General features: G+C 40.9%; 2 protein-coding genes across 2 annotated transcripts; both read right to left on the bottom strand.

Annotated features, from left to right (window-relative positions):
- Nucleotides 1–1,562: 1,562 nt before the first annotated feature.
- hoxc1a (homeobox C1a) lies at nucleotides 1,563–11,214 on the bottom strand. The gene is made up of 2 exons (XM_044350331.1): nucleotides 10,340–11,214; nucleotides 1,563–6,896 (listed from the first exon to the last, which is right to left on the bottom strand). The coding sequence occupies exons 1-2, from the start codon at nucleotides 10,869–10,871 to the stop codon at nucleotides 6,490–6,492; spliced, it is 939 nt and encodes a 312-aa protein (XP_044206266.1). The 5' UTR covers nucleotides 10,872–11,214; the 3' UTR covers nucleotides 1,563–6,489.
- Nucleotides 11,215–20,404: 9,190 nt separating this feature from the next.
- LOC122982088 (homeobox protein Hox-A3-like) lies at nucleotides 20,405–23,228 on the bottom strand. The gene is made up of 2 exons (XM_044351110.1): nucleotides 22,742–23,228; nucleotides 20,405–21,533 (listed from the first exon to the last, which is right to left on the bottom strand). Exons 1-2 carry the CDS (start codon nucleotides 23,091–23,093, stop codon nucleotides 20,980–20,982), a joined length of 906 nt encoding a protein of 301 aa, XP_044207045.1. The 5' UTR covers nucleotides 23,094–23,228; the 3' UTR covers nucleotides 20,405–20,979.
- Nucleotides 23,229–23,283: the final 55 nt, after the last annotated feature.

Here is a 23,283-nt window from a genome sequence, read left to right as displayed (position 1 = left end):
CCCAGCCAAAGCCATCTTTCTCTGCAATAAACCAGGTCAACAAACAAAAAGCAATTATGTTGGGCAGCTGCCGCCTGGGAGTGGGTAATTACAGTGCGGTGTGGACAGCTTCATTCTAAACAGGTACTAAAAGCATCATTAATCATCCTCCCTCTGACGCCTCGCCATGGTCATGTGACACAGGCTGCTGATGAGCTGGGGAGGGGGGATCCGCCTTAGGGGGGAAGGAGCAAGACCTGATTGGCTCCTTCCAGAAGTCCTTTTAGAGGTCAGCCAGTCAGCAGAGATGACCTGCCAATGACCTTGTATCACTTGACCCCTGAGGGCCTGAGGGTCACTCTCTCATATCAGTTGGAGAGCAGGCAGTGGAGAGGCAGGAGGGAAGACGAATGACACGTAGAGAGGGAAGAGGAGGAGAAGAATGGTGCGAGGGTAGAGGGAAGGCACACAGAAGGTTTGTGCAGGGAAGCTCTGGGAGGTGTGAAGATGAAAAATAAAACAGTAGGCGTGAGGTTTGATTGAGCACCTGGTCTTCCCTTTTTGCATAAAATGGTTGATGAAAAAATGTGTTTTTATAGCAGCAAGGCCAATCCTGATGGCTGCTTCACTTCACCCCCCCAACACCTCCCCTTTCCTCTCACTCTCTCTCCCTTTCCCTCTCTTCATCTCTCTCTCTCTCTCTGTCCATTGTCAAGCTGTCCTCAGGTTGGCTGAAAGGTTGATTACATCATCTGAATCTAATTAGTGAGAAGCAAAAACATCTGTATGTTTGTATTTCTAATGCTGATTAGTCATTAGTGTAAACAACGAAATGGCCAGAGATTGCAAAATGTGAACACACCCTTCCAAATCAATTTAATAATACACATTTTCACTGAATTATTTTCCCATGGCGCCACTGCACTGCACTGTGTTGTTTGGGCTGTGAAGACGGCATGAGAATCAATCCTTTCCCCCCTTGAAATACAGCCAAGATGGCGCCTGACAGAGACTTGATTGAGAAAAGTTCATGAACTGTTCCCTCACTGAGCACAGACTGACACGGATGGCTGATTGACGGATGAAACACGCAAGACACATCTGAAAGACAGAGAGCCAACGTCCTCAAACGGGTGCCCATCCCTTTCTCCTCTGTTCCCCCTCCACCTCACCCCGGCAGCCCCACCCCTTCAACCCAGCTCCCCTTCTCCTCTCTCTCCATATGTCTACGAATCTGTCACTATGGCAACCTAACCCCAGGGGCAGGGGAGGAGGGGGTTGCCTTCGTTCAGACAAATAAGCATCGCAGGGCTCATTTATGATGGTTTGTTTAGGGATTATAATACACTGATGAGAGGTCAAAATGTGTGTACTTGCACACATGTTTGGACATCAGAGTGTGTGAGCATGTTTGAGCTTGTTTACATGAGACATCTTGCAGCATCTTGACAAGCATATGTGGTAAAGCTGCACTGTGAACATTTTGGGAGGGAAAAGAAAGACAAAAAACATGTATTTCTTTAAGTCTTTTTTAAAAAAAATGACATACTTAATTCCATAAGATATAAGTAAAATCCTGTCAGTCATCTTTTTTTTGAGTAATATTGCTATTTTTCTTTAGGATACATATTGAAGTGTGCACATAGGCAGCATACCACCACAGGAATAGTCCCATTAAATCAGTGGGTTATATCAATGGCATCATTAGCATAGCTGGTTCTATGTTATAGCTGATGTCTCAGATGCAGTATCAGCAAACTCTGTAAAGGCTCATTGCATTGTTTTCCCTTTTTTTCCCCCTCACTTTATGCTTGTCTGCAACTTTTGAAAGGGCAACTAGAGAGCAGACAGAGATGCACGGGAGAGGTCAGAGAGACTCCACACAATCAGATATGTAGCAGGGACACCTTGGTTGATTTTATTGATGTTGCATGATGCCACAGGGAGATACTGTATGTACTGTACATGATGCTGTCCCACACTGCTCACGCACACAGCACCAGATGTCTCAGGAAACAGGGGGAATACTCCCGTGCAACAGACTCGCAACCTTGACATACTTTCACCTCTGCGTGCACCCCTTCTCCCTCTTTTTTCCCCCTTGCCTCCCATCCTCATGATACCTTACATTGACTCAAAGGCCTCCCCTCCCCCCTCCTTCAAGAGCAAATTTCCCTTTGCAGCCAGAAGTGCTGAGTGCTGCTGTTTGCTTTGTACACAGAAATTCGCTGAGGCTGTAAACTGTCCTCAAACATCTGCTCCCTGGAGTGGAGCAGGAGAGGAGAGGCAAGGACTGGATTGGTGTGCATGTTGTGTTCAGCGTAGCTCTGTCAGAATTTGTTATGTATGGATTTGTATGTGTGTGTGTATGTGTGTGTGTGGGTGTGTGTGTGTGTGTGCATGTGTGTGTGTGTGTGTGAGTGGACGATTATTCAAATAGGTGCTTTGTATCTATTTGAGCGCTTTATTAGTAGCACCTAGGAAACAAAACACATATTTGTGTAATTGTACACAGGGCATCCAAACATGCGTAGGCACACACAAACAGGTGCACTTCATGGCAACTTTCTTGATGTCCAAATTGTTTGGTAGTCAAATATGTGAATGAGACCGATCAAAGAGACTAATAGCGCGTGAAAGTCTTTGCAAATAAAGAAAAACAGTAAAATCAGATGAGCAGAAAAACTAAAAGGGAGGCGAGCATTCAAATGTTCTGCAATTATAACAACTGAGCTATCTATAAGTGCTTCACATAAAGTTAGAAAGAGCTTAACTTGATCAATTGATTTCAGTCCCCTGAGCACCAGCGAGGATATTACATGCATATTATGCATTAAGTTAATTTTAGGTCAACTTAGCATTAATTGCTATAAGCTCAAAAGGAACCCACTTATATGTGTTAATTTAAAATGCAATGTAAGATATTCTGTAAGCCGCATATGTTGTCTCATTGGTCATGCCAGGCAGGGCTCCTCAGGAGAATTGTAACAGCTGCCCAAATCAGCTAACTTGCAATAGAAGACAACGCAGAAGAAAACAGAGACTGTCAATAGCCTCATTCATCATCAACTAATACATCACTGGATTTATTTTGATATCTCAATTGGAGTGTTATATCACAATAAATGCAGCAAGTAACTTCACTTTTACAAATGTTTGAGCTATTGTGCTTCATGATGAATATGTTTCTTACTGATTTAAATGAATGTGTTAAATAAAGTAGTTTTTTTTTTTGGTATGAATTACATTGTGAGAAATTATTGCTATAAAGGCGGGGGAAAATAAAAATAAAGATGAACTTGTTCGATGTCAAGACTGTTACTACCTGTGGCAGCGATGCATTTTAAACTGAGTTATTTTGGTTTTATTTTCCCTCCATTTACCATGTGTTTGCTTGTGTACAAGCGCAGCACAGCTGTCAGTCTCGTGAACCAACCGTACATCTTCAGGAAGGAATTACAGAAGAGCACAAATTCATCAGAGGAGAGTCACACTCAAACGCTTTCGTACTAAATGTCAGGTCTGAACAAACAATGAGGTCCGCCTTTCATCAATTGAGAAGCAAATGCTGAAGCTGCCACAGAATGAAATTAAAGTGATAGTTCACCCAAAATAAATCAACTCTTCTTTTTATCTTCAACTCATCCTTATAATTCACATTAAGTTTTTCCCTCCACATGTTTTCTAAACCTTGCTTGTGTTTTAAATTGTTGTGTATTGCTAAGTGAATCTGTTATTCAGTAGAAACTGTGATGAAGTAAGTTTGGATTTAAAAAAAAAAAAAAAAGTCAGAGTGCACACCTGCTGCAAGTATCTACTGCACATTACAATGTGCAACTTGAAGGGATGTGGCAAGGGAACATATTTGCACATGATGATAAAGGAGTGTCTAATAAGTTCAACCTAACACACTTCTCAGTAGGAACAGTGGACATGGGAGACCATTACATTCACAGGCTTTATCATCACATTGTTTCATCATCATTGTCCTCATCGTCATCCTCATAACCTTCACAGTAAACAGTTATTTGCATAAACAAAAAAGATGGACACATTTGATGGTTTTCTTAAACGTTCCACTTTGTGCTATTTTGTTCAGGGAAAGGCAGCCATACGTTGTTTAAGTACAAATAAATTGGGTTCAACACATTTTTAACCTTGTGTGCATGTAAATTTACACTTATCAATTAGAAATAAAGCTTTTAAATCTCTGTGCTGCCAAAAGCTACTCTGCAGACCTTTAAGTCTGAACTTTTATTCCTTTCTGGCTTTCAGTTAATATTAATGATATGAATATTATAAGGAGGGGATTAATGTCTGGATTTTTTGGAAATTATTCAAGCAGATATGCATGAAATATATAAGCAGCGGGCATGAAATGAATAGCTGTTCTAAATTTTGTTTATACTGTCTCTGACATGGAATCATATTAAGTTCTCCAGTAACTTTAATTTGTCAACTTTGCTATTAAAAGTAGGTCTGTAGTTTATATCCAAAAACCTATTGGGCGAAAAGACTCTTTCATCCAGTTTATAAAGTGAGCCTGTAACATATTTTTCGGCTTATTAAAATAAGAGATAGGGCAAAAATGAGGTTAGCTCTAGGTGTAGAAAAAAAATGCATTATCTGGCCTGGTATGGAATTATAATATGAACAATTATCATATGGCCTGGTCGCTCTTCTATTCAGCTGGATGAAATATTATTGTGTGGACATAGAGACTCACCACCAGAACAAAAGCTTGTGCTTGATGCTTGTTGTATTAAAAAAAGGAGGAAAACGAAAAGAGAGAAAGAAAGAAAGAAAGAAAGAAAGAAAGAAAGAAAGAAAGAAAGAAAGAAAAAGCTCAGACTTCGAGGTCACCCAAATTAATGGCGCATCTTTCTCTGACGGAGCTGCTGACCGGGTCATCGTTGTCCCGAGGCAAGACAAAGGTCAAGAGGTGAGGGGTGAACTCTGGTTTAACCGCATATATTATCTTGGCCTTACAGCCTTCATGTCCACTCTTGCGCCCTGCAGAGGCGCAATTGTCTAATTATTATGATTATGATTATTTGTATTTTGTTTACATGTCCAGCTCAAATGAGGACACCTGTTAAAGGTTTAAACATAGCTAATTAATTCATTTTAATTCTAGCCTTTCGTTTGCTGCCTCAGAAAAAATTACTTTGTTATCATTAATATCCGTTTTGGATCCAGTAAACCTCATATCCAGTGCAAACACCGCTAATCGGAAGCTAAACAAAAATATTTCCATACACAGACTGGATGAGGCTGATGGCCCATATCTTGATATTAAAATAGGCATTAACATGATAACAACGCGTCGCACTCACCGCGAACATAACGGTGTTTAAGGGCCGAGTTTACAATCATTTACTTTGTACGAGATGAGATGTGAATCTTGGAAGGAATATTTAGTTGCTCGAGCTGCTGGGACCACAAAATTTATTGGTTGATTCGCAAAACAGCACAGACAGCGTTTTATTGTCTGCTCTCCCGCATGAGTGTTCAAGCTAAATTATCATTTTCTGATGCATGTATAGAGGTAATAAAAGACGCAACAACTCCCGATCGTGATGTTTCTACATTCCATTAACATGCAGTTACAGATGCATGCAAAATGCTCCCAGATTTGTGCCTCAAATAGATGGATCACCACGGATCAATACTCTTAATACGAGCGGTCAATAAATCTATCAGTCAATTATGCCATTTTAATCTTTCCGTGAAAGGAGGATAATGAAAAGCCTTAAAACCGAACAAAACATACAGCATCTAAAACGATGAGAGGGAATCTATTAATTTATCCAGATAATTATCTTCCTAGATATAATACTAAAGATGTGCTCTGTCTACAGCAGGTGCATCTGACTTTTTTCTTAATGTCACGTTAAATGTTTAACATTATGTTAATGTTGAACGTGAGCAGCTTTTTAAAGAAGACACTCGGAGAAAGAAATCTCCATAATGCTGGAACTTAAAATTGATTGAAAAAGCAGCATTTGTAAAAACTTACAAAAATGTATTTTCTCTCTTTCTGTGTCAATAAAATTAATATTGTCAAATGTAGAGCTTGAATAAATAAAAATAAGTCATTCGTGTTACTTTAAACAAAACTAGGAAACACATGTCCTGCTGAATAAATATATTCAAGTAAAGCCAGCTCCTGAATAAATTGTACAAAATAAATAAACACATAGCCCGCCACAGCTTCTATGGACAATTAATATAATTTTGTATCTTCGTTTACACTGTGTAGATAGGAGCGCGATGCAATGACTTGAATTTTAATATTCAAATCAGAGCGCCAGTCTGAAGCCGGGGAGGATGACAAATTGTTTTGACCCGTTCTTGCATGAAGAAACTTGCCATTGCGCCTCTTGCGAAAAGCATCCATCGTGGTAAGCAAATAAAGGTGAAGCCTGATTGAAAGCGATGCAAACGGGAATCAAAACATCTGCAGGCTGGTGCCCTTCGCTGCCTGATGCATGATGCGGCTCCTGCGGCTCAGAAGTTCAGAGGCAGGTGTTTTTTTTTTTTTGGCGAGGACAGTCCAGGAGAGGGGCAGGTGTCCAAAGCGTCGGCGTGGGAGTGCGCAGCCGCGGGCCCCGGGTCTGAGAGCAGCCCGTCTCTCTGTAATTTCTTCTGCTTCATGCGTCTGTTCTGAAACCAAACTTTCACCTGCGTCTCGCTGAGCTGCAGGGCGCTGGCGACCTCCACCCGCCTGGCCCGCGTCAGGTACTTGTTGAAGTGGAACTCCTTCTCCAGTTCGGTCAGCTGTTTGGTGCTGAAGCTGGTCCTCGGGGCCCCGTTCAACGTGGGATGGACGTCCGCGCAGATGCTGCCGCTTCCAGCCTCCACAGCACCGAGGCCCGAGCCAACGATACTGAACCCACAGGTCATGTGCATCCTGGCTAGGAACAGAGGACATGAAAACAGTCGTCAGCAAGATCAATGAGGTTAATCACAAAAGAAGCACAAAACCCTTCTGAATAAAATTATCCACGCCCATATCCAGGAAATAGGATGAAAAATTATCCCAGAGCACATTTCTGATATAATAAACTTTGATCAACGTCAGTCATACGTAGTTAAATCTTCTAATTTGTACAAATTACATAGTCAACTATTTATTATATGATGGCCTGTTAAGTTGTGTGTTAATGAGGAATATAAATGAATACACATTTACAGGTTTGTTTGATACTGAAGAAATGAGTTGAATTTCTTCAACCTGTAAACCTGTAAATCAAAACCTTCAATAAAATTATTTCCAAAAAAACTGATTTATAAAATTTGGCCCCGAGCCAGTTTCTTGATTTAAAGTCTTCACCCTGGGAACCATTTTTCTGTCTATGTAACAAAGATGTATTTCAAACAGCTATCAAATTTAGCAATAGCCTATAGGCACATTGCAAAAATCTTGTGGTGCTGTAAAACATCTCTGCAACACTAGACAAAATCCCAAGCCCACATCACAGTCTGGGAAATTAACAGAGATGTGAGTTGACATACATCTCAGACTCTGGAAGATTTTCACATTAATGGCACGGCTGGACTGGATTGCTATATATGTTGCAGAGGTGTTGGTGTGTCCTGGACAAGTTCACTGAATCGTAGAAAAAAAGAACGTGCTGCTGTGTGTTGCAGATATGTAGAAAAAGTAGGACTGTTTGGCGATTCAAAACAACTTTGTAGCGTTTACAGTCCATTAACTGTATTCATCAGAATCATTAATAATTTCCCTTTAGGCCTTTCTGTGTCAATGACAGTTTAACAGTTTACAGATCCTTTCAAACACTGCGTTAATGACAAATGTCTCCATTTTTTTCCTCTGAGGTTTCTGGGTTACACATTAAAGTATCATCTGTGCTACTTATGTGCAATGAATGACAGGAACTGCAACTATATCTTGATTTTTTTCATTGCTGACACTGTGGCAGTCGTCAGTGTGTATCTTTGCCTCCGAGAAAATGTGCTGCTGCTGCTGCTGTGTAATGGAGTCTGTGTGCCAGGTGTAGTGCAATGTCTCACACCACAACTCACGGAGAGGAAGGTTAACAGGCCTCTAGCCACTAGGAAAAGCACGGCAGATGGAAAGGTCAGTTATAGGATAAATGTCGACATCTGTGTTTTAAGAAAATGAATGTCAAGGTAACCGAGCCCGAGAATTAGAGAGAAGTGCATATGAAGAACCAATACAGAGGAACTGTACGTAATTAAGAACTCCAGCTTTCAGGAGTGCAAATCACATGCACATTCTGATTAATGGCTCCAAAGATAATAGAATTGATGCCCACCAGAAGGCATAAAAGAATCAAACTAAATATTTGAGAAATGACTTGCATGCTTAAAAATAGCCAGCTATAGCAAAGGGAATGGAAGGGCCTTCCAAGCCAAGGAGAGGGAAGAAGAAAAGGGATAGATCGATACACATTGCCTCAGTCATCTGGGCATCCAGCCCACAGTAATTCAGGTGCTGTCAAAGCATAATTGAAGAATGACGCACTGGGAGTATATACACTAAGCCAGGAGATCAGGTTACAGCAGGTCTGTGGAGGCCTTTCAACATGGAAGAATACGCGGGACTTTGTTCCGTGCCAAAACCAATACAAGCTCCAGAGGAAAGCGTACTTTCACTAATGACTCTTTTACAAGTTACACAGTAGCACTAATGAGTTACTCCTACATATGATCCCCTTCAGAGAGATACAGAAAGAGGTTACAAAGATACTAACAGTGCTGAGGAGATGTCTCTGTGTCTGCGTGGGTGGGTGCAAGCAAATGGTTTTCTGAAGTGCACAGATTTGGATCTGATGAGTGGCTAATGTGTTTTATGAATATTATGACAAATCAAAAGGTGTTCGTGTCACCTTTTGCTTCTCCCATCAGAGGAATGTTCATCCAGGTGTGTGAAGACTCATCATTAACCACTAAATTGATTTTTTTTTGTCAGTTTGTGCTTGTTGCATCATGTAAAATTTAAATATTTGTGACTCCAAGTCAGATTAAATGTGTCCCCTCTCTTACACTGGCATCATCAGAAATTATGTTTCACAAGCTGTTTGAATGTGCACCAATTTTACCCACCAATCTGGATTTTGAACATGCAAGTAGGCAATTAAAAGCTATAAATTGCAGTTTTGTTGCATCCAACAACACTGTAGTCAAATCAAATGTGTCTGTGACACCTTTTGTGCAGACTGGCTGCATCATTTTACCTACTAATCTGAATTTTGTGAAGGTTTGTGTTTACTGCACCCCTCACAGAAAAACTCAGGCCTTTTATCACTAACCCTCAGTGATTACGACCAACCTGCAGCTTTGGTCACTGAACATTTGGGTCAGCAACACGCTTACAGCAGACAGAGATTGTGCTGTGAAAAAAAAAGAGACTGGACCACCATTGTTGTAAATCTTCCTCCATGTAAAATTTATGAAACCCAGCCCAAGTACAGTGGTCAGTCAGTCAACTGACATTATTGATTAAATGAGGGATCTATACAAGATACTATAACTCACATAAATTTGAGGATTGATAGGCATTTTTCACATTAGTAGGCTATTGGTATTTTTTTAAAGCCTGGGATGTGTATTCTTCTGTGGGCTCTCTGCCCAGGACTCATCAGTCAGAGAAATGATGATCTGTGACAGCAATTATGTTAAAAAGGTGGACACATGTAAAGGTGCTGCAAACTGAAATCAATACACAAGGGCTTTCATTACAAACAGACAACTAATCAATACTCAGGGAGCTCTCAGGCTTACAGGAGTAAGTTTTACTCAACTTCCTGTGAGTCTCGACAGGCAGTGGTCTGATGCATTATTCAAAGGCTACTGGTTAGTAAGGGCAAGGGTAAATAATTGATCATTTTCTGGGTTGAATATACACTGAGGCTAAGCAGGCCTTATACTGTACTCCACCTTCCCTCTGTGTACAATCTCAATCCTGCTTTTAACAGTAGGTGGAGCAAAAACGTGAAATAACAGTCTGACATTAACATGGAACCGTTAAGGAAATGGTAACCGAGTCCTCATGTGCATATTCAAATGTGGCGTCGTGGAAACAGCTATATCTGCCTCTCAGACGTTTTCATCTGCACTAAAAAAAAAAAAGTGGGAGAATAATTTTACATTTTTGTTTGTTGGTGACGGAGGAAACTGTGCACGGTGACGCACAAAACACGTCAGCTTTTTTCCTCTATTTTTTTTCCAGCTTGTGGAGAAAACTTCGACCAAACTTTTTCCAACAATGAATGAAAGTTATCTAAAGACCACATTTAATCACGAACACATCTATTATGTACATACTCTCCTCTTAAAATTACTTTATCGCTCATCTCGAGCTCAAACTTACCCGCCCGATGCTGACTCCTCTTCACTTTCATCCACTCAAAAGTTTTACTCCTTTCATCCATTTCTGCTACGTTACAGTCCGAGTTGTGAATCTCGGCGCCACCGTGAGAATAGAGTTGAATTTGCTCTGCAAGTGACCCAAAACCGGAGTGTCTTGCCTCGATGTTATTTGACGCGCAGTATCCGCGTCCTGGAGAGCCCTGCCCCTGCTCCTTACACCGCCAGGGGACACGGGACGAGTGGGGGCAGGCCGGTGTGGAGAAGCCCTCCAGAGTCTCACACGGTGGAGGAGGAGGAGGAGGGCTGTCCGAAGAGGTGCACAGAGTCAAACAGTTGGAGAGAGTTAAATAACGGGGATGCGGAGAATTAAATCCTGAGGCAACTTCCACCTCCAGTTCTCCCTCCTCACGACTGCCGAGTTCAGGATGAGTCCTGCCGCCCAGGTCCAGGTTTATGACCTCTTTTGCTCGGCAGCAGCCCGTGAACAGAGGGCTACTCTCCCCTTCGGCCGTTAACTCTTGATGGGAAGTCATTATCACCTCTTCCCTGCATAATCATTGGACGGGGTCTCACTTCATGCCCGGCCTCTCATGCATCCAGTAACGCATGGTCAGGCGGCTGGACGACCGTGGGGACATTCCTCAGAGGAGAAACAGCAGTCCCTGATTGATGGAGATGACGTGCCCTCCTGGTCTCGGCCAATAGCTGGACATCTCTGTCATCAGGGAGGACAACACTGATTAAGCCGAGCGAGCAAGTTGTGAAACTCACTTCAGGTCAACAATTTAATGGTGACCGGAGCAGGCCATAGCAACATACATCCTAAAAAAGCAGCAATGAAGATTATTAGACACTGGGGGCCTTCATGGGGCCTCTCACCTACTCAGACAGGTAGGCTATGACGTCAGGCGTGTTTGCACCATCCAGTTGAGAGTCTACACAGCTTTCTTGGCTTTAAGAGAAAGTTTTCTTTGAGTCAAATTAAGATTATTTTTCATTTCAACAATGAAAACTCCCCCTCCGCCCCAAAGCTAAATTAGCATAATATAGGCCTACATTGATGCAGCTAATGGATTATGCAAATTGTGTGAAGCCTTCTTGAAAAACCCGAGGCCCTCTTTAGCAAAGGGCTTAGGTCATGTGAAAGGCACACTTAATGGGTTCAGAGGTCGTGACAGCTGGTATAGAAGTTCAGTGGCAGCAGATTTGTAATTAGCCTCGAACAAATATACAAAAAAACGGCTCCGAGCGGAGATCAAGAAGTTGTAAGTGACAGAGAGGACGTGTGTATCCAGGTTAAACGAGCTCCTCATCTGGATGAGCTGATCCCTCCGCCAAAAACAGAGCATGCGAGCATGCTCGTTAAACAGAGCCTGAAGAAAAATCTGTTTTCATGACTTCCAACATACAGTATCTCTGTTTAAACAGGAATTAATCATCGTGTGATTCTTCTCATGCATGTGCAAACAACACTGCATGCTGCTATTTAAACAAGCAGAAATGACAGAAACTTCCAAAAGAGCACAGATGGGTTGAAAATAACACAAATCCAGGACTGCTGGGCCTACAAACAATCCAACTGGCCTGTGTTTTGGTGCAGCAGTAGATCTGCAGGAAAGCAGCCGGCAGCCCAGTGTTTTCACCCCCAGTATACAGAAATGGAAATGTCAAGAAGCTGCACAGTGCTGCAAAAGTTTTGTGTGTCTGGTGACCTACTTTTAGATACATCACTGAGATACGCTCAGCCTGCTGGCATACATTTAAAATAACGTGAATTAATAGAGCTGATCATATCTTGATGAGCCAATGTTAATGTTTAACATCTAAACTGCTTTCAGTTTCTTATATTTCTGAGAAATTAAATACAAAATCAACTTAAAAAATGCACCAGATTTATTTTAAGCTCTTAAACTCAGCCATGTTATATGTCATCAGTTTAGATGATTACGAAATTATCAATGATTTTATTTAATTATTCATTATTTGGAATTTATTTGAATTACTTCTTTTTCCTTGATCAATCAATGAAAAATCTTTTTTCCTTAATTCATCTAATAATTGATACATTTAATATATTAATTAAAAGCTATGCCACACATGATTTATTATTATTATTATTATTATTATTATTATTATTATTATTATTATTATTATTATTATTATTATTATTAAGCTGTATTAATATTCCAGACTCAGATAACAGTACGAAACAAACACTCGTAACATTTAATAAAAACCTCAACTATCTGTTTCTGTTCTCGTCGTTTGATTTTAATAACATTCTCTGTGTCTTTTAAGTCTGCAGTAATTACAAAATAATCCAGCGTAATGAACAACTTCTAACTGCATTCTTACAACACAGAAATATGATCCCAGCTGTGGGAGTTAATGGGATTCTACAGGCAGCGATGTGCTGAATGACTGAGTGCAATATATCCCTTCTCTCCATGCATTTGCATGGCGCACTGATCCATCTTCATGTCAGCTCGGAGGTTACTCAGGGTTCACGCGCTAGCTTGTTTCTCTCCTCCACACTCAATAAATAAATCTCTGCAGCTTTCTGTTTACCGCCTGAATATAAATTTGTTTGCAGTCGATCGAAGACCTGTGCGGAGGTATTAGAAATTGTATTTCTGTAATGGCTTTCAGCAGAGGGAGGGGGGAGCTGGGGTGGGGGATGGAGGGGACGGAAGAGGAAGAGAAAAAACAGGTGTGAGCAATCTCTGCTTTCCCGTATGCAAACGAATTAAAAAAAAAATACAACAGCCAATTACAGCCCCATGGACGCATTCAAATTACATTTAAAACCAAGTAACCTTTTTATCTTGTAGGACAAGAACAGCAATCCTGTGTTTGTTCCTAGACGTGCCATATGTTTGATTAGCATATTTGAAGTGTTGTTCCACGTCACTGCCTGGCACCTTTATGCAACAGAAGTTATATTATCACATTTAGCACAAAAAAACAGCTCCTCTGGACAGCTTGCATCCCCTAAACCACAGTGTTTGCATGAGATGCCTGCAGAAATAAAAAATAAAAAAGAGAGAGTGAGAGAGAGAGAGAAAATGAAATGGATCCCACAAACACAAGTTTGCATTTGATTTCCCTCAAACCAAACTCTGCACCCCATTTACACATAGGCCAGAAATGTGAATATTCTGCCCCTAACCCCCCCCCAAAACATCCTCTTTGAACTCAGTGCAGGCATTCTCCATCATGCTCACCATTGTATCTATTGTTTTGACTGGAGGTGAGGTAAACATGGCAGCACTTGGGTGGCTGTGTCAGGAGGGAGGAGGAGGGAGAGAATATTGACTGATGCTAATTTGTTTTGCGTCCATGCTCTGATGTGTGTCAATAGGCAGTCGAGGCCCTGGGATCAGCCGTGGCCGTGCTCGGATTACCTCAGTGGTTTGAATTGAACCCTCATCCTGCTGCTGCTGCTGCTGACGTGATGCTACGACCGCTGTTGACACCAGACCCTCGTCTGGCCCTCCAACGCTGTCGAGCCTCATTATATGTCAGCTCTTGACCCTCACAAGACTGAGAATTAACCAGCGTTGACAGACGACTGTCACCACCAGTCACAGAGGTCACCGCTGTTAATGCAGTTCCAGGAGGCGAAGATGACAGTCATCTATGCATGTTTATGGAGCTCAGGCTCATCAATGAGACATCACAGTAAAGCTGTAGAGGGACAATGAGAAAAAAAGCAAGAGAGAAAAGGACAGAAATAGAGAGAAATGGTCCGAGCAAGGCTGAGGCACCACCAGACACAGATATTCAAGTGTGGCACATTGACCGCCTGAAAGATGGCTATCCATATGATTGATAGAGCATGTCAGTGTTTTTCAAATATTGACATTTTTGAAAGATAGTGATGTCAGAAGTAAGGTTTAGCTTAGTGTATACCTAGCCCACACACAATCCAGGGAATATCACTTCAAAACAACAACAAAAAAAATCCATCCATTCATGCTGTGAAATTCTAATAATTGTCTTTGCTTCATTGTTGAATCGTATGAAATCTGTCACAGTACATGAACCATAATCTCAAATCCAGTGCAACTACTGTGCAAATGACCAGGGGCATTACAGATAACTGCATTCTGCACAGGCTCGACAATGTGACAATGAAGCAATACCTTGCTAATACCAGGACCTCTCAACAATAGCCTGTAGTATGTACTGCAGCGCTTCACAGCTTCAGTGAGCCAAGAGGCTTCGAGTCGGCAGAATCCCAAACATCATGACAACAAGCCATCAGTCATCTTCCCCCCAAGCTGCTGTGCACACTTGTGTGTTTCCGGAGTTCTTACTGTGGGAAATGAGCAGGGTTAAACATGAAACAGGAGGAAATGTTCATCATTGCAGCACATTCTGTAATATTCTCACTCGCACAGCGTTGTTTTCGCTGCAGGGAGAGAGAAGGAGTGTATTTTTTTTTTCTGTTTTGCTTGAACATCCCTTAAACATCTGCTCCATCAAATGGAAATATTCTTGATGTCTCCTGCATCATTTTATACACATTCCCCCAAAATTCAGCTTGATGTTATTTGGTATCTTTGGAAACTTTGGGATCTTCCCTGGAATATGAAATTAAGTTCTATTTGTTTGAACAATATTTGGCTACACTGCATGAGTTTAATGACTGCCCCCCCACAAAATGCAAACAGAGTGAAACTGTAGATATATTACTGTTTCAGAAAGCTGTTGCTTTTCAGTTGAGGATCAACAAGGCTTATACATGCAGTTAATACAAGAAAACAAGTCAATATGGTGTCAAATGTGACAGTTTTAACTCTTGTTTTGTTGAAAGAAGCTTTATTTTCTCATTGTTTGGGGTCTCACACACACAATTACAGTATATGTAAAAAATAATAATAATATTTGCAAAACTACCCATTTTCTAAATTTAAATACTTTTCGGATTTGTCTCTAAAATATTAAAATCTAATATTTATAAAAGTATGGAAGTGCTAATCCTTCCAGTTGCCAAAAACTGAGCTTTCACATTTGATGAACATGACAAAATGATCATGAAGTGTTATAATTACACCAAAAACGGAAATATTCCTTGCTTTATATGCTATATAGGCCATGCATGAATAGATTATATTAATTTTATTTCAATTTCTTTGTCTTTGAATACCTGTGAACATGAATGTACAGTATGTTACTGTATGTACTGTATCCATATAATATTTACATATTGACATATCTTATGTTTGGGGTCATTTATACCCCAAAGAGGTCAAACTCTCTCTGAGACCTACAAACTGCCTCACTGCAATAATTATTTTCATTATTGATTTATCTGCCAATTTTTTTTCTCAATTAATCATTTAATCCATAAAATGTTAAATAATTGTAAAAAAAAAAAAATGGCATTCACAATTTCTCAGAGCCCACAGTGATGTCTTCAATTTATTTGTTTTGTATGACCAACAGTCCAAAACCTAAATATTTTTAATTTTACTGTGACATATGACGAAGTCCTCAGATCTGAGAAACTGAAACCAGTGAATATTTGGCCTTTTTTGCTTGAGAAATGGCAGAAACAATTATTCAATTACCAACATAGTTGCCAATTAATTTGCTATTGTTGACTAATCGATTAATCAACCAATCATTGCAGCTCTACTAAAAAGTATTGTCAGCACCAATCACAGATACAAAGCATATGGAAATTCATTGTAGTTAATTATGTTTTACAGTTGAGTTTCTGAGACCCTCAAACAAAAGTGACATCAGTTCAAAATTCATGTTTCATGTTTATGAGAAATTCTGATAAAAGTAGAAGAAGTCATGAAGTACCAAGCTGATAAAACATTGTTAAGTAGGTTGTTTGAGATGAACAAGAGAGCCAGGGTTAGACGTTTATACACACTGGATATTTACAATATACAAAATATTTTCATCCTGCAGATGTCATTATGTCTTTATGTCCTTTGTTGTCTGTGAGACTTTTTTCCACAAAACCTAAAAGATAGTGTTCATAGATTACATTCTGTGTGATGAAGCCATTGGGTGTTGAATAATCCTTGAGTGATCAATAATGGTCAACATGTGACATTTAGCGGTGTGACTGTTGTGATTACAAGTTCATTCATTTAACCGGCGCTCCTCAGAGGAAAAAGTGAGCTCGAGCCGGTGACTCCCTCACTGTGAACAGCACTGCTCACCACAGCTGAGACAGTTTCATCACCAACTTACCTTTTTATTGTCACAGATCATCCTTAACTGGGAAGCATTTAAAATGTCATTGATCTTGATAATGCCGCGCCGTTATATGACAGTAACAGTTGTATGAGATTCAGGAAGTCAAATTTCCCAGATTGATGAGTCGTAGCAGTTGAGTTATAATCCATCTACCTGAGTGATGCTCGGGCTCCGTTCCACATGAAGGAACAGACAAATAAATAAAACCCATAAAGGTGACACAGGAAATTGATACTTAACAATCATCTTGAGCAACAAGCACCTGGAGAGGCTGGTGGGCAGCAGTAACTACTGTGGGGGAGAAAAGGCTGAGAAGGTTAATAGGTCATAAAAAGAACAAATCCTCCTAAAGGCCAAGCATAAAAGTTCAGGATTTTGCTCAACAATGGACTTAAGTGCTGCAAGTAGCAGTCACTTTTGAGCAAGCATTTACTGCTATGCTTTTTATTATACAAATCATTATATCCTCAAAAATCCTAATAATCATAAAAGAAAATTAAAAGTTGGCCACAAACGGATCATAATCTTGAATATTATGTTCCTCCTAATTGATTTTGTAAGGGGTTATGTTGCATCTCGATGTATTTAGTAAAGTAGCAAGTCACAGCTGTGGTGAAGCATATATATGTGTGTGTGTGTATGTACTGCAGCCTCAGTTGTAGTCATGAACTTTAAGTCAGAACCTCTGTGGAAATACGTCATGACAACTTTAAGTGCTTTTATTTGGTGTCATGTTTGGAACAGCTTGATTGTGTTTTTGTAGTTTTAGTACATGTTGTATTTTCATCCACATGTTCTTTACAGACACATGATCAACTCTGTCTTTTTGCATTTGATATAATTTTGCAAGTATTTATATTGTTTCATGACAGAATAAAACTAACTATAACCTCAGCAAAAACATTGTTGTGAGGCATGCATCCAGGCTGGTGAAATGAATGCACATAAAGTTGTTCTCCTCTTTTTTTTCTGATTTTGTGTGTGTGAGCTTCCTCTGGAAGATATTATATTATGACTTGAGCTCGTAGATGAATAGGTAGGGCCTTTAACAGGTTTACATTTTGTAAACAGAAACTGTTCAGTAAGCTGTTTTGTTGCAGTTTCAAAGGTTCAGATTTGTTGTGATGGAAACATTTGTTTCCCTTTGATGAAAAATATCTCTTGTATATGCTGTAATAATTCAATGCAAGTTATTATCTCCCCTACACACCTGGGGATGATTTCTTAATCATTATAGAGGGAGGAGGATTACCAGTTTTGTTGTGCTCTGATGAAGACTTGTTTGCCAAAATGCATCAGGATTATATATTAAATGGTAAACTGAGGCCACAGTATTGAGAGATTTTGAAGTGCTGCTATTCCAATTCATAAGTGTGATAGTCATTGACATTAGTGGTGTAAATAAGAGCATGTAAAAGATGTAAAAACAAAAATGGCAGAGAAAGACCACAGCAAAACAAAAATCCAGTGTAATGTATAATTGGTGAGAGAAAAGTGTCCTCGGTGGGGTTTGGATGATTTTCTGATGGTTTAGGGACCTCTAACCAATCAGAGAACAACCTGGCACAGCATACACAGCAATAAGAGTAAGGTCTGTCACAAAGACATTTGTTATCATTATTGTCATTTATTTCCTCTGATATTGATCCCCATATAACGAGTGGAGTTACCACCTCATAACATAAAACTCCAGCCGACATCAGAAGCCTACTGTGACAGTTATATGACGAGCTTCAGTCAGTACGATTGTTGAACACAGGGGCAAATGCTTTGTGAGGTACTTAGAACAGCTCGTCTTTGTCAAGCACACAGCGGTTTTGTCTTCATGGCAGCTTAAGAAAAGTCTTAATGCACAGAGAATTTTTCAAATCTAAACCCAAAATCAGTTTCACAACAGCTGCAAATGGGACAGTTGAACATCAGTCACTGTAAGAGACATAACACAAAAATGTTCAAATTAATGATGGACCGTAACCAAAGCTGGTTTCATGGCACCGCGGCTGGCATCATTTATCACTTCAAAGATCCACTTAATGCATTGCTCCAGTCTGATCAAAGCCCAGAATTTTAGAAAAACATGTAAGGATTTGTGGGGATTTGCAGATCTGAAAACATATGTCATCAAATGGGGAGTCAAGTGAGTAAAAAGGTAGTAATGACTTTAGTTGGGAGCAACCCAGTGTGAGAACAACTGGCTAACTTAATGTTGAAATGGAAGTAGACTGTTCCCCCTTGCAGTGGGGCCCTTGGGTGGGGGGATGGGGGAGGGGGGTTTTCCTTGACCCCTGGGGATCCCCCTTGACCCCATCCACAGAATTACTGCACTCCAGTGTGTGGATCTTCCTGGCTTTTAGTGTCTGGAAGCAGAATGTTGTGAGGAACTAGAGGTAAAGGTCCTATTGAGCCTCGGCACCATTAACGCCATAAATCACCCGGCATATGGAAGAATCTTAGGAATCCAACACTGTCTGCTTCTTCCTCACAATCCCCCCGCCTCTTTCTGTCTCTTTGTAAGCGAACATATTTGTAGGGGAGAACTTCTCCTTGCTCAGTCTCTTTCTCTCTTTTGCCCTTTATTACTTTTCTCTTAAATTACCCAGCTGTCACCCAACACGTTCTCATCCCAGGGTTGTGTCACCACCTCTTTGATACAGATGTGGTGTAGACCCTACTTTATTTTATTCAGAATTTCCAGAGTTATGGCACCTATATGGTTCCCCTGACACTTTCTTAGACCTGCTGGAAATGGTGTCAAATATTTACCAAATGACAGCTGATCCTGGGACTGATTAGGTAATGAATTAGGAGCAGGAAGTCGTTCTATCCAGGACCACTAGGGGATAAACTTCCTCATTACCTCCCTCATTTCATAGCTGTCAGTAGTCCTCTATGACAGCTCATTTACAGTAAGGCTACTGATATAAAAATGTCAGCATGTCCAAAAACTGCAGTTTTGTTTATTAGAATATTGATAGTCGAGCTCACATTATCAAGTGTAAGAGAGAGGCTCGCTCCTTCATCATGGTTGTGAAAGCTGCTGTCTATCTTGACATGTAAAACTGTAGAGACCCAAGAGAAAATGTGACCCACTTCTGTCAAATAAACGCATAATTCCCAGCATGCGTAATTTAGCTCCACAAGAGTCGAAACATTTGCAATCAAAAAATAGCAAGACATAGTTTAGTATACTTGAGAATCCACATGTCACAAAGCCAGAGTGGAAGCAAGAGTAATTGCCCCATAGTAAGTAAGAAAATAAACAAAGTATCCTCATTGTTCTTTAGAATAATATGTTGTCAATAGTGATTGAACCTCGCTGGTCTGTTGTGGCCTATGGGCTGCTGGAAGGGCCTCCAAACTACACAACTAACATGCCCCCTGAGAAGGAGGCCAGCCCCAACTTGCAGCACTACAATTTGACTATTGAAAAGGCAAGGGTTGGGAAGGAGGAGGAAAGAGATCTTGTCATGGTGCCCAGTGGGTTCAGAGCTTGTGGTTGGAGTGCTGGAAAGACTGCCTTGTCTCGGTGATTAATGGTGGGGAACTCGGAGGCAGGAGCGAGGGAGAGGCTTATGTGGCAAGATTGTGCAACTTGAATGCACAATACTGTAGACTTTTCAGTGAATTTTTAAAGCGTGCCTTAATTTGATTACAGAATCTCTCTCGTCTTCCCACTTGGGATCTAATCCAGGAATCCTTAATCATGAAATACTGCTGGAGACAAAAAGTGTAAGTCTAATCAGCGATGAATAGGGTAAACATTGCACAAGAGCTACAGTTTTCCCAAATGTATTTATTAAGCATGTACAGTATATGACATCTCAATTAATCAAGAACAGTATCAAAGACTTGCAGTATCCTTTTAATGGCTTTAACAAAAATATAACATCATTCAATATGAACATTATTCTGCCCATTTCACATTAAAACGTTTTACACAAATGACCTGCTATTTACAATACGTAATGAAAAAGAGGCCTAATGTGACACTTACAAAATATGACGACCATTTAGCTATTATTTGACAACCGAGGGAAATAGAAAACTCACTCACAGTTTGATTCCCACATGCATAAAACATGCAACCACAATACAAATGTAACAGCAACAGAGTTACAGCAAAAAAACATGTAATTATTAATTGCCCAAATGTTTTGTACATGCTGTGTGCATACAAGATGAGCAGCAGGTTTGAAGACCTGCAGTCTCCAGTCACCACAAGTGATATCACTGTAGCTCTCCTTCAATTAAGATACGTTTGAATAGTTTAATTAAAATGTTTCATGAATGGTGAAAGTGTGTGCTGAGGGGGTTTAAACCTAGGGATGCTAATCAGACATCCAGTCTTTCATAAGTAAGTGAAAGTAGACCTATCATTGAGATTTTGATGAGCAAAGGAGGAATAACCATTAAGGGGCCCTAGGACCAGTTTGAAATGCCAGCATGGTGATGACTATCTGTGCCTGTACAGGAGGGTGGCAGACCATTTGCAACAGATGGAAGTATGCAGTTCAGATGGGGCAGCTCTGCAGGGTGGATACACTGACCACTGCTGGCCTGACAAGGAGAATCAAAAGGAGAGGAAGACATAGGAGCATAATCCATGAAGTGCACATCAGATGAGGGGGAAGTTCTGACAACAAAAGCACCTGGGAGCCTCCAGTGGTCTGCACATGAGCTTGAGCTGGAGGAGGGGTTGCAAGGAGACCACCGGGACGGATTCACCAATTTCCCATGCTTGTGCTCCTTTTTGTACCTCATCCTGCGGTTCTGAAACCAGATCTTGATCTGGCGATCGGTGAGCTGCAGCCCTGCCGCCATCTCCAGCCTCCGAGGGCGGCACAGGTAAGGGCTGAAGTGGAACTCCTTCTCCAGCTCCAGCAGCTGGCTGTTAGTGAAGGCTGTTCTCTCCCTTCTGACACTATGCCTGCCTCCGCCTCCTCCCACGTGACCAGCCTGCACACCGCCACTGACTGATGCAGGAGAAAGCACATAAAGATGAGAGGGCATTAAAAGCAAGTGTCACATACCTAACAAGTCTTTTGTGTAATGTATAACCTCCAAATGGAGGACTTCAAGTGCTAGTAAGACCCATGTTATTCCTCAGCCAATCAAACTGAGACAAAGTAGAGCCCTCAGCTCTTCTTGTGTATTCAGTCATGCTTGAGACACTATACAAGACTGGCTGTCTACTGTGTCATGTGTTCAGGGGGAAAGTTAGCTCCCGAAGAAACAGTCTGGGGGAAACATCTGACGCCACTACGGCTGCCTGACAGGCCACATTAATCACAGCTACACACGGAAGCAGACCTGTCAAATCCCCATCTCAGTCACTTAAAAGGTACCTTGGGACCACCACTGAAAATAACCACCATTAGAGATTCCATTTGACATGTATATGAGGGATACCAGGGCCCTGTTGATAACAATATAACACGCAGGGGTTAATGGACACTTAATAAGGCCTGTAGTGACCTCAGAGAGAGAACCGCACATCTAAACAGCACTCCACCAGACTGAGAGACTGCAGCGTCCACAGTGTATATGCTAGCTTGTTTTGTATAGCTGTGAAAATATCAAGCATTACAAGAGATCTAATAGAGCAGGAATCATAGATTTTATGAAATCAAAAAAGATGATATTTTCTGATTAAGTTTAAAAAATCTACATTTAAAGATCCTCAGAGGCAACAGTGTAGTTTACAAGGTGTTTTTGTACGGCTCATCCTGCAGCTTCTCTGTTTTGAATATCACTTGGAGTAAAGAGCTGGAGGAACAAACAGCTATACACATGACACTGACATTTGGTTAACTGTGCTGCAACATTCACACTCATCCACATACTTATTTAAACCTAATAAAGGATATAGAGCCTGTGCATCTGATGAGTGTACTTTTGTGCGTGAGAAATAATGCAGGTGACAGACAGACTTTGGAAATATGATCAAGTATGACAAACATATGGGCAGTGCATTTTTATAGCACATGCATTCAGTGTCTTCATGTAACAAGAAGTAATTGACTAAGTGCTACACAACATTAAGGTCAGATGTCAGTGTTTGAGTTAAACATTCATTCAAAATTGGATTCATGGATTCACACATCAGTCAACAGTATCTTGGACACTTAGTTACAACTCTAAAAAGTTATTTAGTTTATGACAAAACAAAAACCAGCATTACCAGATTGTTCTGAGTCAGTTGTCCGTGGATTCATCCAGGGAAAAATTACTCCTGAGCGGCAGATGGTGAGTAGACTGCAGCTCCTGCTCTTGACGTCCAGCTCGCCCTTGGCACGGCAGTGAACCAGAGGCTCCAGTGGGCACTGAAACTGTTCATCTGGGTTCAACCTGGAACTGACATGAGCAGAGGAGGTCATGTTTTGCTGATTAAGTTCTGCTTCTTGGCCTCCTCCATCACCACCACCTCCCCCTCCTTCATTGTATCCCGCGCTTAGTTTTGGCACTTGTCCAGAGCTCATAGCAAAAGTGTTGCCATGCAGCTGCAGTGGGAGGGCAGACTGTTGGGGGTCCATGGACCCAGCTCATCAAACTGTCTCAAATAAAACCAGAAATCCCTCAACAGTAGTAAAAGACAAGGACTTCTGTGTGTCTAATATCCGATCAAAATTAACGTGAATGTAAAAAGGCATGCAGGGAAGAGCACTTGGAGTAACCATGTGGAACATTTGAATAATATTTACCAGAAGGGTGCCTTAGTCACGT

This window comes from Thunnus albacares, chromosome 5 (genome assembly GCF_914725855.1).
Source record: "Thunnus albacares chromosome 5, fThuAlb1.1, whole genome shotgun sequence".
In the NCBI taxonomy this organism is placed as follows: domain Eukaryota; kingdom Metazoa; phylum Chordata; class Actinopteri; order Scombriformes; family Scombridae; genus Thunnus; species Thunnus albacares.
Note: the sequence above shows the minus strand (reverse complement) of the source record. Positions and strands in the feature narration are given on the sequence as shown.

Coding starts and splice junctions, on each gene's coding strand:
- hoxc1a (XM_044350331.1), bottom strand. CDS start 10,871: ATGACTTCCCATCAAGAGTTAACGGCCGAAGGGGAGAGTAGCCCTCTG. Junction 6,897..10,339: donor GAGGAGTCAGCATCGGGCGG/GTAAGTTTGAGC, acceptor CTCTGTTCCTAG/CCAGGATGCACATGACCTGT.
- LOC122982088 (XM_044351110.1), bottom strand. CDS start 23,093: ATGGACCCCCAACAGTCTGCCCTCCCACTGCAGCTGCATGGCAACACT. Junction 21,534..22,741: donor AACTGACTCAGAACAATCTG/GTAATGCTGGTT, acceptor CTCCTGCATCAG/TCAGTGGCGGTGTGCAGGCT.